General features: G+C 46.9%; 1 protein-coding gene across 10 annotated transcripts in view; it reads left to right on the forward strand.

The window, feature by feature from the left end:
* HDAC4 (histone deacetylase 4) overlaps positions 1 to 16,143 on the forward strand; it is a 178,880-nt gene that overhangs the window by 62,672 nt on the left and 100,065 nt on the right. For 3 of the 10 annotated variants that reach the window (XM_074548847.1, XM_074548846.1, XM_074548850.1), the window contains exons 1-2: positions 4,063 to 4,197; positions 10,305 to 10,376. In XM_074548847.1, the coding sequence (XP_074404948.1) occupies positions 10,364 to 10,376 (13 nt within the window). In that variant the 5' untranslated portion in view covers positions 4,063 to 4,197; positions 10,305 to 10,363. Of the gene's footprint in view, positions 1 to 4,060; positions 4,198 to 10,304; positions 10,377 to 16,143 lie in introns of those variants that run through there. The other 7 variants (XM_074548851.1, XM_074548853.1, XM_074548854.1 and 4 more) reach the window with 5 other exon arrangements.

Below are 16,143 nucleotides of genomic sequence, written 5' to 3' on the forward strand. Positions count from 1 at the left end.
TTAGATCGCCATGGAATAATGATCCATTGTGGTAAGGCAAGCCCATTATGCATTGCAGGAGCATTTCAGCTGCTGTGAACCCCTTATGTGCCATAGAACCAGAATAAAGGGAATTTTTGAGCGTGAGGGAGTTGGGGATTGTGCCTTTCTGGTGGCAGTGGTGAGATTTTCCTCTCTTGGAGCTTTCTGCTGCTTTCCATCATCATCAAAGGAGGTGCTGAGGGTGGGCGCTGGGAGCTGTCCTCTGGGGTGGGATTTGGTGGTCTCCATCCAGAGTTCTCTGCAGAAAGTGTCCAGCTTCTTCATGGCTCTAGTTTCAGGGCAGTAATTCCCACAGAAATGCTTAGTTTGTGTATTTTACAGTAAAACAGTCCTTTTGATGAATGACTCCATGTTCTTATCTTTAGTTAAAAGTCACCCTTGGTGCTTGGAACTTTTGAGGGGTTTGTTTCTTTTGAGGGTGAAGAGCCAATGGTGAAGTTTGGATTATGGTTGCTCTGGAGATGACTGGTTTTAACTGCATGATCAGTTTAATTGCTGTTTGTGTACTTCCTTGATGATTTTGATTTTGACCAAGCACGATCTCCAGTTTTGTTTTGAGCACCCTGAATTAGCACGTTGGGACAGGATTCTGATTTCTGGGTGCCAGTAGTTTTTGGTCCAAACTTTGTGCTCAAACTTACTCAATTTTTATGTGCACCTGCTTGAAATCTGAGCAAAGCAAGGAGAAAACTTGTCCTCCTCCCTTTTTGAGAGTGAGAGTGGCATTCAGACATGACATTGTTGTCTCTAGCAAGCGTGGGGTGACTTGCAGTTCAGGCTGCTCGTGAGCACGGTCATGTGGTATTTTCTGGGGTTCCCTGTGGTAGGAAGGAATTAATTTGACTCTATATATTCCATATATATTCTATATATATTCTATAAATATTCTGTATATATTCTATATGTATTCTTAGAAGGCTAATTTATTGTTTTATGATATTATATTATATTAAAGGATGCTATGCTAAAACTATACTAAAGAATAGAGAAAGGATACTTAGAGAAGGCTACAAAGAATGACAATGAATCTCGAGGCTCTCTCCAGAGTCTCACACAGCCTGACTGTGATTGGTCATTATGTTAAAACAATTCACATGAAACCAATCCTACCTGTTGGATAAACAATGTCCAAACCACATTCCAAAGCAGCAAAACACAGGAGAAGCAAACGAGATAATATTGTTTTCCTTTTTCTCAGAGGCCTCTCAGCTTCCCAGGAGAAGAATCCTGGGCAAAGAGGATTTTTTTAGAAAATATGATGGTGACAGGGTCAGCTGGTCTGTGATCCTTAAAAGGTTGGACCAAAAGGATTTTTTCCTGCTGAGCCACAGATGTTCTGCTGTTACAGGCTTGGATGTGATATTGCATGTGAAGATGAGTTTTCCATCGTGAAAGATGGTGGGTGTAGCAGAAAGGGTGATGGAGCACTGGGAAGGGTTGGGGCTGAAAGCCTTTGGAGCCTGACAGCCACTGCTCCATCAAACCCAAGGCCTCATCTGTTTGCTGACCATCCTGTTTCCATGTCTCCACATTTATTTTCCTCAATGAAAAATCCCCCCTTTTTTCCCTCTGCTCTTTCCAGTTCTACCATGTGCTCAGGCAGCTCCCAAGGCCAGAAGGCATCTGCTTAGTCCTGAAATCCTGCATGGTTCCCGTTGCCAGCAGTGTCCAGGGAGGGCTCCAAGCCTCAGTTTCCTTTGCCTCAGTTCTCCCTGCAGTCTCTGCCGCATCCAGAAATTTTTCCTGGGTTAGCATGAGTGTAGTGGGTTGTTGAATAAGTGTCCTCATGTCCCTTTTCTGCACTGGAAAGGATCAGAACCTGCATTTGAAATAGTTCATGGAATCACAGAATCTCCAGAGCTGAAAGGGACCCACAAGGATCACAAAGCCCAACCCCACAGACACCAACAATCCCACCCTGTGCATCCCTGGGAATGGTGTTCAAACCCTCCTGGAGCTGTGCCCATTCCCTGGGGAGCCTGGGCAGTGCCAGCACCCTCTGGGGTAGGAACCTTTTCCTGAGATCCATCCTGAGCCTCCCCAGAACCATCACTTGTGTGGAACAGCCTTATTTACTCGTGTGCTAGCCAGGCATGGGGCTGAAAGGCAATCCATGCTCTGTGCTTCCCATCACATACAGCTTGTTCCCTTCTGGAAGGAGGGAAGCCTTTTCTTCCCATGGCATCTCATTAGCTTGAACATCATGTCCTGTGAGCGTGTGGGCAGGAGCTGGAGCCTCATTTGAAGCTGTGGAAGAGCCAGGCTATCTTTCAGCTGGATTTCTTCCTGACAGTTTATTCATCCAGAGAGAAGGGAAAATTAAGCAGGCTACTGAACCTTCTCTCCTGCCTTGAAAATGTGCTTCGCCTCTCTCCCACTGCTGACAATTGCAGATAATTTCAAGGTGTTTTTCCCACCCCCCCCTTTCCTTTGCTTCATTCTTGTACCAGCAATCAGTTGTGAAAAACCTGCTGGAACATTTGGATCAGAGGGGCATTCTGCCTGTGGGTTTGTGGCTCTCCAGCGGGGATGTGTGTGTGCTGAATAGTGGTGATTGGGGAGCGGCTGGGTGCCAGCAGCACCTCTCCCCTGGATGCTGAGGGACTCCTGGGGAGTTGGCTTTTTTCACTGTGCTCAAGTTCACAGGACCTGTCTCAGCAGATTAAACACCTCGCTTTGATAGTGCTGATCTCCTGGAGAAACATTTAACTGGGAGGGTGGAATCCTGCCTTCATCCTGCTCGCCTCCCAAGAAGGATGGGAAATTTTATCCACTTTTGTTAAAAGGCTGCATTACAAGTTAAAACCAAAAGATGCCCAGCACCACACAGGGAGCAGGAACATTTTGCAGAATGGCTCTGGAAAGAGCCTGTTGGTTGAACATAATATTCCAGAGTGAAGTTAAATGCTTGGACTATGCTAATTTCTTGAGGACAGTCACCTTTTCAGATGGATTGCACCCTGCAGATGGTGGCAGATTGTGCCCTCCTCCACTCCTGCCAGGAGCGTGTGCTCACTGACAGAATCAAAGCAGCAAAAGGATGAAGCTCTCCAGAAGAGTTGATGAATCTCTTGCCTTTAAAATTGAAGTGCTTTGTGCCAGGGAAAATATCTATGAATATATTTATAGTCATGAACAGCGGAGTCTGGGCTCCTTCATTGCAAGTGGGAAAATTGCTGTTCCACCAAGTCTGTGAAAGTGGAATCTACTTTTAGATGCTTTGAAATGGGAGTCTGTTTTTTTTAATCTGGGTTTTAAAAATATCTGAAGTCCAAATTTTAGAAATCTCTACATAATTGACATGAAGATGATATATAGAGACAATCTAAGCTGGCAGGTGTTATGGAATCACAGAATCCAGAGGGGTGTGGGTGGGAAGGGACCTCAAAGCCCATCCAGTGCCACCCCCTGCCATGAGCAGGGACACCTTCCACTATCCCAGGCTGCTCCAAGCCCCATCCAACCTGGCCTTGGGCACTGCCAGGGATCCAGGGTGGGCACCCTGTGCCAGGGCCTGACCACCCTTGCAGGGAACAATTCCCAATATCCCATCCATCCCTGCCCTCTGGCAGTGGGAGCCATTCCCTGTGTCCTGTCCCTCCATCCCTTGTCCCCAGTCCCTCTCCAGCTCTCCTGGAGCCCCTTTAAGCCCTGGAAGTGGCTCTGAGCTCTCCCTGGAGCCTTCTCTTCCTCATCTCTCCCAGCCTGGCTCCAGAGCAGAGGGGCTCCAGCCCTTGTGATCAGGAACAGATAGATGGTGATGTTATCAGGAACAGGTAGATGGGGATGTTTTTCCTGCTGCCTGCTGTGATCCTGGTGGCTCTCTATGGCACAAGGCTGAGATAAGGGGGATGTGACGTGCTGATCCTGCAGGGAGCACCTTACCTGGCACTGATGTGACATCCTGCAGATCCCACCTGGAGTCCCGCAGTGCACTGGGCAGGGGGAGCTGTCACCGCGCACAGGAGAGAGCCTGAAATAGAGCCGGCTCTGGGACACAGCCCCATGCATGCCTGGGAATGGCACCGGGGGCGGTGCCTGCCCGGGAAAGCAGAGCTCGGGCTGGGGCTGGCCCGGCGGAGCAGGCAGGGCTGGAGTGCGGCTCTGTCCCTCGGGAATGGTCAGGACTGTGTGCCGGACCCCGCCGTGTGCCAGGTGCGTGGGGCATTCCCTGGGTTCCCCTCCCTCCTGAACCATCCCAGGGTGCCCCGATTGATCTCTGGGTGTTGTTACTTTTAGGGGTGTGGAAGAAAAAGCTAGGATTTTTCAGATTTGAGTCCTGTTCATCCTCCCAGGGCTGCTGAGGGGATAGCCAGGATAGTTAGGAGTGTAGGGTTTAATGAGGGTGAGGTAGAGTAGTGAATTGGAGGGAGTTTTATGACAGTGGATAGGAGGAGGCTAATTTTACCTGGCTTTCTATAGTTGCTTCCTATGGGCCAAATGAGCTGATTTCAAAATCAGCTATGGTGAAATGGAATGCAAACCAGCATTAAATACGTGGGGTTTTTTTCACTTGGAAGAAAAAAGGCACAAAAAATGTTGCATGCATTCTCTTCCTTTAAGGTGTTTTGTTTTTTCTTCCCTGCATTCTTTGTTGGGGGGCACTGGGGGGTGGTTCTGGCTTTCCTTGCCCAAGGGGAAGAGAAGCAAATCTGGAATGGGCAGCTCCTTCTTGCTGTAGTGATGCCAGGGAGCCTTAACCTCTTTGATGGGTTACTCCGAGCCTCTGCTCACTTGCATTTGCATGTCAAGGATTATTTGATTCCCCTGCATTTCCAAAGTGACACATCTCCTCAGTTGTGTGAGGATGAAGTCATCGGAGTCTGCTGAGGAGGCTGAAGATTGTCATGTTTAGGAGGAGTTGCTTTATCCTCCCACTGCAGAGAATTAAGGAAAATAATGGCATAGGAAGTGGAACACAATGCTTCCAGGGTTTAGCATTTGAGAAGTGGTGTCTTGTCATTTGGATATCAGTCTGTCAACGCCTCGAGGACCACAGCTTCCTGTTTAAACGCTTCTTAGGTATTTTGGCTTCTAGGATAACTTCCTAGTAATAAATTAAATGTTGCTTTTTGTGTTAACAGCTGCTGAGCATTAGAGTCCCAGGAGGGTTTGGGTTGGAAGGGACCTTCAAGACCATGCAGTTCCTCTGCCATGGCCAGGGTGCCACTCACTGGATCAGGTTGCTCAGAGCTCCATCCAGCCTGGCCTTGAACTTTTTTATTTTTCCTTTTATGCTTTTACGTTGATGCTAACCTAACTGTGGCCTGCTGGATTTATCTTTGCAAGGTCCAGGGTAAGAGAGCAATAAATGATGTGCCTGGGTATCTTCAGGTCCTTGTGAGGTATTTGTGTGGATTCTAATGGAAAAGAAAGCTTGATCCCCATCCTGGTTCTCTCTAGCAAGGGTGGGCTCTTGGCTTTTGTGGAACTCCTCCACTGATTCTGGACTCTGGAATATCTCTGGAGCAGTCAGGATTGTCAAGGGCATGAGGGGGGTTTGCTATTCCATATGTACCAGCCTCTTCCAGAACTGAGGAAGCCACCAGCCTGACCTACTTCCTACTGCATCCAAAGCAAGGAGTCAGAATGAAGGCAAATTAAAAATATATGTACATATACCTGCCCATCCTGGTGATGGTGATACATATATTGTATATGTACATATATTGTGCTGTCACCCAGTGGCAAGGCAAGGTGGATCACTTCAATAATAATCCTAATAATTAAAGAATTACCCCATATGAACAGGATTGAATTAATTTTCCTCTGAATGGGTGTTTTGATAACTCACACAGATCCATCCCCTTTTCACTTGTCTCCCCTCCTGCTGTCCCCCGTTCTGCCCCTGTGTGGCTGCAGTGTTTTTGATTTCACCATCCCCCTTTAAAGCAGGAGTAAATAGTGCTTCAAGGCTGGCTTTGCTGTTTGGAGTTCCAGGGGCTGGGTTTTTACAGCGCTCGCAGTCGGTTCCAGCTGAAGCCATAATTGGTATTTCGGCCTGAGAGCTGCTGTAAATCTTCGAGAAGGGAAGAGAAGGATGCTCTCATTTTGTTAGGCTGCCTCTCTTTCGGATGCAGAGTGCATCTTCCAGCTCTCTGGGCTAATTAAAATGCCATTACAGTACATGTGGTGCTACAATACAGTCTAGGGAGACTTCCAAAAATAGATCCTTGAGTGCAGACAAATTAGAGAGGAAATATGCACTGAGCATTTTCTCATAGGTTTAAAGAGAAATAATCCATTTGCTGTCCTAATTGCTTTCTTGTAAATGTTGAAAGATCTTTTTTTCCCCCCCTCTGTAAATTTCGAGTGAGCAGACAAATAAATAACGCATCCATGATAATTAGTGTTCTCATTACTAATATTGTAACTTGTCACACACGCTTGATATGCAAGTCAGGATGTTGCAGTGGCCTGTGCTGAACGGTCAGGGGTGGAGATTTTGTATTCCTCAGCCATCCTGTTTTAGCTGCCTGCTATCCCAAGGCTCCAAGGGCAGCGCATGATCTGGTTTTTAAATTCAGCCAAACGCTCGAGCAGAGCCACCCACGGACCCTCCCCAGCTCCTGCCAGGAAGTAAAGCAGAGAAATCCTGTTTGCACATTGTCCTTCCCCCCAGCCCAGCTCGGGTACAACATGCAGGCTGCTTTTTATAGCCTGGTGTACTGTGGGTACTGAGAGCAGAGGGGAAAGAAACCCCACGTCCCTGTGCCTGGAGGAGATTCATGGAATTGCTGTGGGCTGACACGTGTCATGGAGACAGCCCAGAGCTGCTGGGCACTGCCAGGACCAGCCAGGAGCTCCTGTGTGCAAAGGGACGAGGCTTGTGCTGGCTTGTAGAATCCCAGAAGGATTTGGGACCTCAAAGCTCACCATGTTCCAACCCCTGCCGCTGTCCCAGGCTGCTCCAAGCCCCATCCAGCCTGGCCTTGGGCACTGCCAGGGATCCAGGGGCAGCCACAGCTGCTCTGGGCACCCTGTGCCAGGGCCTGCCCAGCCTCTGAGTAAATTCCCTGGTTGCTGCTGTGCAGTGAGGTGCTGTCCAGAATATTTATGAGCAAAGGAAACAGAAGTCGGTCGAGTGGTCTCAAACTCACAGAAAACTGCTCATCCTGAGGAAAATCTCTGGGCCACTCTGTTGTCTTCCCTCCGTGGAGAACAGGCTGATGCTGGCAAAACTAAGTTCTGCAGTCCCTTCATCTCATTTTAAAAAATCTTCTCTCTGAGGTTTCTCTGTGGTTGCCCACGATTCATGTTCAGGTGTTGAAGCTAAAGCTGTGGCCACCGAGGCTGCCATGTCACCTTGCACGTGCCCCTGGTGGCACATCCAGGAGGGAACTGGGATCCTCTGCATCCTCACTGAGTGCAGAGTGCTGGGTTTTGGACAGTCCTTTGGCTTTTCCTCCTCCTGCCCTTGCTTGGCCAGGTGTTTCCCATTTGTAGTTGCGTTTTTTTCTCTGTCATTATCACAGCAGGGAGGTTTTACTCCTTTGTCACTGCATCCCCCATTCTTTTTTTTTTTTTAGTTTTAATTCTGCATTTCGAGCTCCAAAGGGACAAATCTGAGTCAGTAATGCTGATTTTCTCTGCCTCTTGCTCCTGCCTTTCTCCCTGTCTCTCCTAAAGTTTTACTTCTACACCTCTGTAGAACTTCTCCTCTGCTCTGGGTGTCCTTTAAAGATAATTTTTAGTTGCTCATTGCTATGCTCCAGGAATTCAGGTAGGCCAGGGTGATTTGCATCAGGCTGAAAGATCTGAATAAATGGAAAACTATTTAAATAACCTCTTCGTTCCCAGTTCTGCCCTGCATTTTAAAGCTCATCAGAGTTAATTATAGTCAGGCTGCTTGCAGTTTCTCTAAGACCTCACTGAATGTTTCAGCCTTCCATTTCTCTTCATTTCTTGTCTTTTTTAAGTGGAGAAGTTGTATTTCCCAGTCTTCATCTGGTTTGGTTTTGCCCTGGATGGTCTCAGAGGTCTTTTCCAGTCTTGACAATTCTCTGGTTCTGCTGCTTCATCTTTTCTGAGGGTTTTTATCTCTCATGTTTCTGGTTTATTCTGGACTGAACTTATAAATATTTTCCCTTTGTTTTGCTATTTTCAACTTCTTTAAAACCTGCAAACTCAGCTACTTCCAAACCTGTCCTGGCTATATTCTCTGAATAACTTAACTCTTTGGAACAGATTAAGATAAAAACCAAAGTGTTCAAGTTTCCATCAATGAATTATGGCTTCATCTTGTTAATTAATGACAAGAAATGCCCATCTGGAAACGAAGCTACACAAAATGTTCCCTGACTCGAGCCATGAATCAGCCAGGCTGGTGTCTGCTTCCCTCCAGGCTCCGTGGACAGAGCACTTTGTGGCAGAGTTTTGGGGAAATCATCAGACTGATTCACAGAGAACCAATTGGAGAGGATGGTTCCTTGCCAAATCTGTTTAGTAGCTCAGCACCAATTTGGCCAGCAGAGAGCTGGGGAATATTTTGTAGCTTGTCTGGGCTGTCTCAGTACTCAAACCAGGGCTTGTGGTTTGTGAGGAGAGTCAAACTCTGACTGCAAGTGCTCCAGCAGCTCCACATCCTTGTGCTGAGGCAGGACTCCAGAGATTTAGAACTTTATTTTATTTTATTTTACTTTATTTTTATTTTATTTTATTTTATTTTATTTTATTTTATTTTATTTTATTTTATTTTATTTTATTTTATTTTATATTACTTTATTTTTATTTTTACTTTATTTTAATTTAATTTAATTTAATTTTAATTTACTTTATTTTTATTTTATTTTTATTTTTTTACTTTATTTTAATTTTATTTTATTTTATTTCATTTCATTTTTATTTTATGGAGTGTTATTTGCACAGCAAAGACAGAACCTTGGTCTCTTGGATAGCTTGGTTTCGCTTCAAGTGTTTCAGGTGTCAGTGCTTTAGAAGATGTTCCTGAATGTTCTGCTGTGATTAATCTAATCCTCATTTCGAAACAAAGATTGGTTTATGGGTATGGGAGTTTTTTTAATGAGTGTAAAAATGAATGTACTTTATTTCTTACCATTAAACAAGTCTTAAAAATCCCCCAAATTGACCTGGATTTGTTTCACAGAGCACCCGGCTGCTGCTTCAGGGCTCTGTTTTGTCTCCATGGGTTCTTCTCCTGTGAAGGAACATCTTTATCTGAAGCTGCCCAGCAGAGAAGCTGAGAATGCCCTGCTCCCCAGGAAAACTGGGAATTTTCCTGGGCTGTGCTCTCACTGACTCTGGAGTGCCTGATGGCTTGATTATATTTTAAATAGGGATGTTTTGCTCTTCCCTTTCTGTCTGGGTACGGTCACTGGAGGTGAACCCAGGCAAGACATGGAGAAGTCCCCAGAAAAACAGAGAAAGCAGGGAGAAGAAAACAAATATTAACATTTTTGTAGCACTGTCCTTTGCCTGAGAGAGATGGGGTGGCTTCTTTGATGTCTCCAGACAGGGTTTGGCTTGATCCTATCAGAGCTGCAGCACAGAAAGGGATTGGAGGGGAAAAGTGAGACAGACTGGCAAAGGTGGAACAAATAGGTTTGAGATAAATTTTCTGTATCCCAGGGTTCGTAATTACACTGAAAACATAATTTAGCATTTTTTGCTTTGGCTTTTCTGGGAGGGGAATGGGTGACTAGAAACTCAGGTGTGGCAGTCTCCAACACTGGTTGTTCTGTTTAACTCTACCTGGATGCAAGATACAATCTTGGAAATATTTTAAATAGGGAACTGCTTCAGCAAGATGGATTTGTGCATCTCATTTACAAAGTATGTTTTTAATGCCTTTCTGAAATCTAAACTTATGCAAAATGGGGCTTGTTATGCATGTCTCTGCATTTTAATCTCCTGCAGTGATTTGTCAGTTTTCCTTAACATCTCCCTGGCATATTCCAGCCATTCCTCAACTTTGCTCCGTGGGGCTGCGTGTGTGTCTTAGCTCAGGAAGGAAGGCACAGTTGTCTCTGGTAAGGTCTGGGAGCTGACATTCCTATTTCCTCAGCCTGGGATCAGCACCACTTGTGGACTGAAAGACCAGGAAGCCCTGAGTGGAATTTGGGATAGAGTCTTCTTTATTTTCTGCTGGGAATGTTCTCATTTCCATTGATTCCTTGTGTTTCTGCTCTGCATCGATAATTGGTTGCTGATTTTTTTTTTTTTTCTGCTTGGAATGGCTAAAAATAGCTCAGCTACTCAAAGTGTTGATGTGATTTTATTTTCTTTTTCCCTCCTCTTTCCAGATGGGCTTTCTGGCAGAGACCAGCCAGTGGAGCTGTTGAATCCACCTCGAGTGAACCACATGCCCAGCTCTGGTAAGGAAAAAAACCCTCCTATTAAAGCTCATTCCTGTTCTGGGGGGTGCAGGAAAAGGCTCTGCAGCTCTGCCTTGTGAGTAGGAGAGCAGAATGCAAATGCAGAGTGCTGGAACAGAGTCTGTTAGGACTTGCACACCTCTGCTTTCCCAGGCTGGGAGAGTGGGATTTGGGAAGGGAGCACAGCAGCCCTGGGAGTCTTGCAGGGGGCTGAGGGGAGCCCAGGCTGGCGGGAGATGCTTGGTTTGCCTTAGAAGGGAGAGGAGAACAAAGCAGCATCTGAAGGAGTCCCTTCCCAGCCCAGAGGGAGCTTTTGGAGCTGCTGCTCTCATCAGGGAGAGGGAGCAGGGAGCCGAGGCCGGGCTGATCAAAGCGTGTCACGCTGGGCTCTGGGCTGTTTGCTGTTCTGCCTCTCCTAATGATCCTGCCACGGCCTCTCCTGGGGCTTGTCCTCCTGCTCCTCATCCTGCCTGCTCCCTGCCCAGCTGGGAGAGCTCTTGGAGCTCAGGGCTGCAGCTCTACAAGTGATGGAAAGCAAAGTTCTGCTCCCAGTATGTGGAATTCTGAGGGGAACAATCTGCTGCTGGCTTTTCTGTTTCCCCCTTCTCTCTCCCTGGTACCAGCAGATATTTTTACCAGGGGTGATAGGATATAGCAAGCATTATCTACTCTTGCAGGGAGCAGCTCAGATCTTCCAAACCCCCAACTTTCCCTTCTCTGCTGCCTTCCAAAATGCCCTCAGGCCCTTTTCTATTAAGGATGAGATCCTGCAGAAGATCTGAGCTCTTCTGGTAATGCCAGTTGGAAAGATGTAAACGAAGTTTATTCAAAACAACTTCAGTACACTGGGAGGGGGAGAACAAAAGTGGGCTGTGACCTAACCTAGATTTTTGTGGACTTGAATGCCTGTTTGGAGAAGGAAACCTTCAAGGGGGTAGAGTTGTTGCACTGGGGGGAAAAAAGGAAGAGATGGTTGTTTACCAGGCACGGGCGTTTGGCTTTGGGTGCTGAGAAATCCCTCTCCCCTCTGTGTGCTCCCAAACGTGTCTGTCAGGTAAGGGAGGTTCTATTTCCCTAACCCTCAGAGGGATTCTCATTTTCAAGTCACTGTGCTGGCCCAGGTCAACTTACAGGTTTTACTGTGCACCTCAGTGGTGAGCCAGGCTGGGTTTTGTGGCTCTGTGCATCACGGGCCAGCATTGTGGAGGGGATGGGTTTGAATCTTCTATCTCTTTATTTTGGGGGTGATTTTGTTTGCTGGTTAAGTCTAATGTTTCCTTTTGAGGTATTTCAGGCCAAAGGCTGGTGCTGGTTGAGGGCTTGAGGAACTTGTTGGGAGAGGCTGTCCTGGCTGCTTCTCCCCAGGTGAAATGAGGCTGTTTGATGGAACCAAGCAGGATTTAGGGAGTTCTTGCTGTTTGGACACCATTTTGAGTATTTTTCATAACTCACCTCTGTGCTTTTGGGAGAACAATGAGGCAGAGATCCCTGGGGAGCTGTGCTGGTGTGGAGTGGCTGGGATGGGAGATGGGGCAGTGCCTCTTTGGCAAATGGTTCTCCCAGTAACTCAGCTGTGGGAATGGAATTCAGGCTGGGAGAGAGCTGGGGGTGCTCACCTGGAGAGGAGAAGGCTCCAGGGAGAGCTCAGAGCCCCTGAAGGGGCTCCAGGAGAGCTGGAGAGGGACTGGGGACAAGGCATGGAGGGACAGGACACAGGGAATGGCTCCCACTGCCAGAGGGCAGGGATGGATGGGAGATTGGGAATTAGGAATTGTTCCCTGGCAGGGTGGGGAGGGGCTGGGATGGAATTCCCAGAGCAGCTGTGGCTGCCCCTGGATCCCTGGAAGTGCCCAAGGCCAGGCTGGACAGGGCTTGGAGCAGCCTGGGATAGTGGAAGGTGTCCCTGCCCATGGCAGGGGTGGAATGGAATAACCTTGAAGATCCCTGAGCCCATTCTGGGATTGCCATACCTGGCTTTTATCATTCTTGCCTTCAGGAGTTTGCTGCAGATCTTTGTGAGGGAAGAAAGGAGAAGTAGCACCGAGCATTGCTCTGGGAAAACAAGTTGTGTGTGGGATTGCCGGGTGGTGTTCCAAGGCTCAGGCACGACTGAAATAATGGTGTTAAAAACAGCAGAAGGGAAAATAAAACTGCTTGATTGTGTCTTGGAGTATTTTGTTTAAAACATTCTCCTGCCCTGGTCAGGGTAAGGCTGAATAAAACTTGAGTGGTCGATGAGCTTTTATGCTGGGTTTCTATTTCAGATAAAATCACTGCGGTGTGCTCGTAGGAAACCAAAATGTTTTTCTCTTCACCACGAACCAAGTGAAGGAGAGGTTTGACCCTTGTTAGTTGTTTTTCTCTGATGTGAAATGGTGAGAAAGTTCTAAAAATCCTCCCTGAAATGCAGAGCATTTCAACTCCAAACCAAGAACTGTTTACAGCAATTTTATGAAACGGTTTTTAGGAGTGAATTTGCGTGAATAGAACTGAGTTCAGTCTTCAGCAGTGAACATTACTTCTATTTTCTTTTCTGTATAAATGAAGGAGTAATTGGAGGAAGGGAAGCATTTTCTCTTTTCACAGACATATCACCTGTAATTGGTGCTCTGAATTTCTGAGGTGCTCACAGAGGTGCAAGGAGACCAAGCCCCCCCAGCCCACCCCCTGCCCTGGAGTGCAAAAATCATCCTGGGAGAGCTCTGCCTGCTCTGCCTCAGACTCCTGAGGATCACTGAGCCTTTGGCCCGGGGCAGGAAAAGGAATAAATTAACTTTATTGAGCAACCTTGCTTCCCTTAATTCTCTTTTAAATAATCAGAGCCTGGTGAGGCCCTGATACAGATTTCCCAGGGAAGCCGTGGCTGCCCCTGGATCCCTGGAAATGTCCAAGAGCAGGTTGGACAGGGCTTAGAGCCACCTGGGAGAATAGAAGGTGTCCCTGCCTTTGGAAAGGAGCTGGAAAGGGATGAGGTCCCTTCCAACACAGAGCATTAAGTGGAGATTTCAGCTCCCTGCTGCTTTTTCTCCATGCCAGATCTAGTTATTCACTCTCACTTCCACAGTCATTCACAAAAATAATAATGTTGATGTATGCAGGAATAAATGGTTTGTACAAGTCTCTGGACTAATATTGTCCCTTGGTTTTGCAGTCAGAGATTAATCTCTGTCTGTGAGGGAATAATGTGAGGTTTTGTCGTGCCCCAGAAGTAGCTACCCCTCAGAAAGGCTTTCCTTTAGTCTTAAAAATATCCTGATATATAATATGGAGCCCTGGAGGTGTCCAAGGCCAGGCTTGGAGCAGCCTGGGATAGTGGAAGGTGTCCCTGCCCATGGCAGAGGGTGGCTTTGAGTCCCTTCCCACCCAGACCATTCCATGATTCCCAGGTAGCAGAGAAACTGCAGCTTAAAGACTTAGGAGTTAAAATCAGCTCAAGGTTCTATTTCCTGCAGTACTTATGATTTAGTAATATTTGTCTTTAATTTCCAGCCCTGAGCTAAATGGCCAAACCATGGCCCGTGCAGTGACAATCACAGGAGTGTTTCACCTGCTGGAGGAAAGCTCCAGAACCATTCCCCAGCAAGGAGAGCCCTGACAGCCCTTGAGCCAGCTCCCCCATTTCCACAGAGGATTTGCTGGATTGTTGTGCTGCTCTGAGAAGCCCTTTGCAGTCAGTAAATTTGGGGTGATTTATGCAGGAGAGGGGAGGGAGCTGCCACATCTAGAGCAGAGGAGCAGGGAAGTTCAAGCTTCAGAACCTCTTTTCTGGATTAATGATGTCCCCAGACTCATGTTCTGTTGGTCATGGGATAATTTAATGTCCTTCTAACTCTGCTTTAGCACTTTGTGCATGTGCAGAGCTGTATGGAAGAGGGGTGAGTTTTTTGGCCATCTCTGTCTTATCTTCAGCATCCATATTCCACATGGAATTAAACTCCTCTTCTAGCCAAGCTGGCAATCAGAGAATCACAGACTTGTTTGGGTTGGAAAACACCTTAAAACCCATCTCGTTCCATGGGCAAGGACACCTTCCACTATCCCAGGTTGCTCCTAGCCCTGTCCAACCTGGAACTTCCAGGGATGGGCAGTCCTGAGCTGCCCTGATGCTGGAGCCCAGAATGTGAATATCCTGATCCCTGTGGGTTGGGAAGAGCAGGAGCCCACAGCTCCTCATCTCTGCTTTGTTGTCTTTTGTCTCAGAAAATGTATTTATCTGTCATGATTTATCTGTCTCCTTTCTTACCCATGAGGAAATGGTTATCAATTGGAAGAGCTGGCATGAATTATAAATGATTATCCCTCTTTTAACAGCTGAAAGCAGCACTTAAATGTGAAGCTCTTGAATGCAGCGCTGGTTTCCTGGATGAAAGGCAGGAAAGTTTGCTCTGCTGCAAGCCCCAACTTGCTGGTTTTTCTTTCTTCTGCCCTCACCTTGCTTGGTTCATTAATTCACACCGATCAGCTCTGGAATTCGCTTGATTCCCTTAGTCCTGACTCTTCTCCAAGTGTTTCTTTCAAAAATAAGAATTCTTACCGATTCCCTACCCACAGGAAAGGTTGTTTTGTGCTTTTGATTGATACAAAAGCAGGTGATGAAGGGAAGAGCCTTTGAAAGCTGGAACTTTGTGAAGAAAGCTTAGGGAAGGAGGAGATGGCAGGACATGGAAGGGCTCCCTTGAATGGTTATCCAGGAATTTGTTCCCATTGCCTCTGGCTTTGCTAAAAATAACAGTACTGTGTGCTGAATGAAAAGTGATAAATGTTTCATGGAAATGGATCATGGATTGAGGCCTTCCTTGGGGAAAAAATTCCACATGCCTCAGAGGGGATCTTGGAGACCGTGTGTGTTTGCAGCCTGGGTGCTTTACCTGGGTTTGCAGCCTCAGAGGGGTAACTGGGGTGAAATCTCTGTTGTTTTGCTTTGATTTCATTCCAAGTCCCTTCACTTTTTGGAGGTAAGGCTCATCCTGGGTTTGCAGTGGAGCTGTGCTCCTCTTTCCCATCAGCTTCCCCGCACAGATGGTGCCAGCCCTGGCTGCAGGATGAGGATGGACAGCCCCATTATTCCCAGGGGCTGGCTTTGCTTTTGCTGCCTGCCCTTTCCATGGCTGTGCCCTGCACTGCAGAGCTCCCCAGGGAGCTTTCTGCCAAAATTAACTGGGCTGGTTTATTGCTGGAGGGGAAAGAGCAGCCACCTGCGCTCCCAGGATTTTAGGAATTCCTCTTGCAGCATGACATGCGTTTATCACGATCCTGGAGGCTCTTCCCCAGTGGATATTGATTTTCAGGGCTATATTTGGCTCTTCTTTTTTCTTCAGGCAGTGGAGGGAATATCAGGTGAATGTTTTGTGCAGCGATGCCTAAAATACAGCAGCAGTCTGCAGATACTTCCCTGGGGAATTGCTGATGGTTCATTAAAGAGACCTTTCCTTGTTGGATTCTCCTTCCTGGAAGTGTCCAAGGCCAGGTTGGATGGAATTGGAGCAGCCTGGGATAGTGGAAGGTGTCCCTGCCCATGGCAGGGGGTGGAATTGGATGGGATTTAAGGTCCCTTCCAACCCAAACCATTCCATGGTTCTGTGATTAAATATCTCCTCCTTTGGCTTAACTAATATCTTGTGATCTAAACCACTTAATCATCACTACTTTTCCATCTGTTTCTCATTCAAGGAATTGTGTCATATCAGATGATTCATTCATATTTGATTAGAGATTTCATTATAAGCTGGCCTGAAGTTTTTTTATGATCTAATGAAAGGCTTTGGAA

This window comes from Zonotrichia albicollis, chromosome 10, assembly GCF_047830755.1.
Source record: "Zonotrichia albicollis isolate bZonAlb1 chromosome 10, bZonAlb1.hap1, whole genome shotgun sequence".
NCBI classification, from domain to species: domain Eukaryota; kingdom Metazoa; phylum Chordata; class Aves; order Passeriformes; family Passerellidae; genus Zonotrichia; species Zonotrichia albicollis.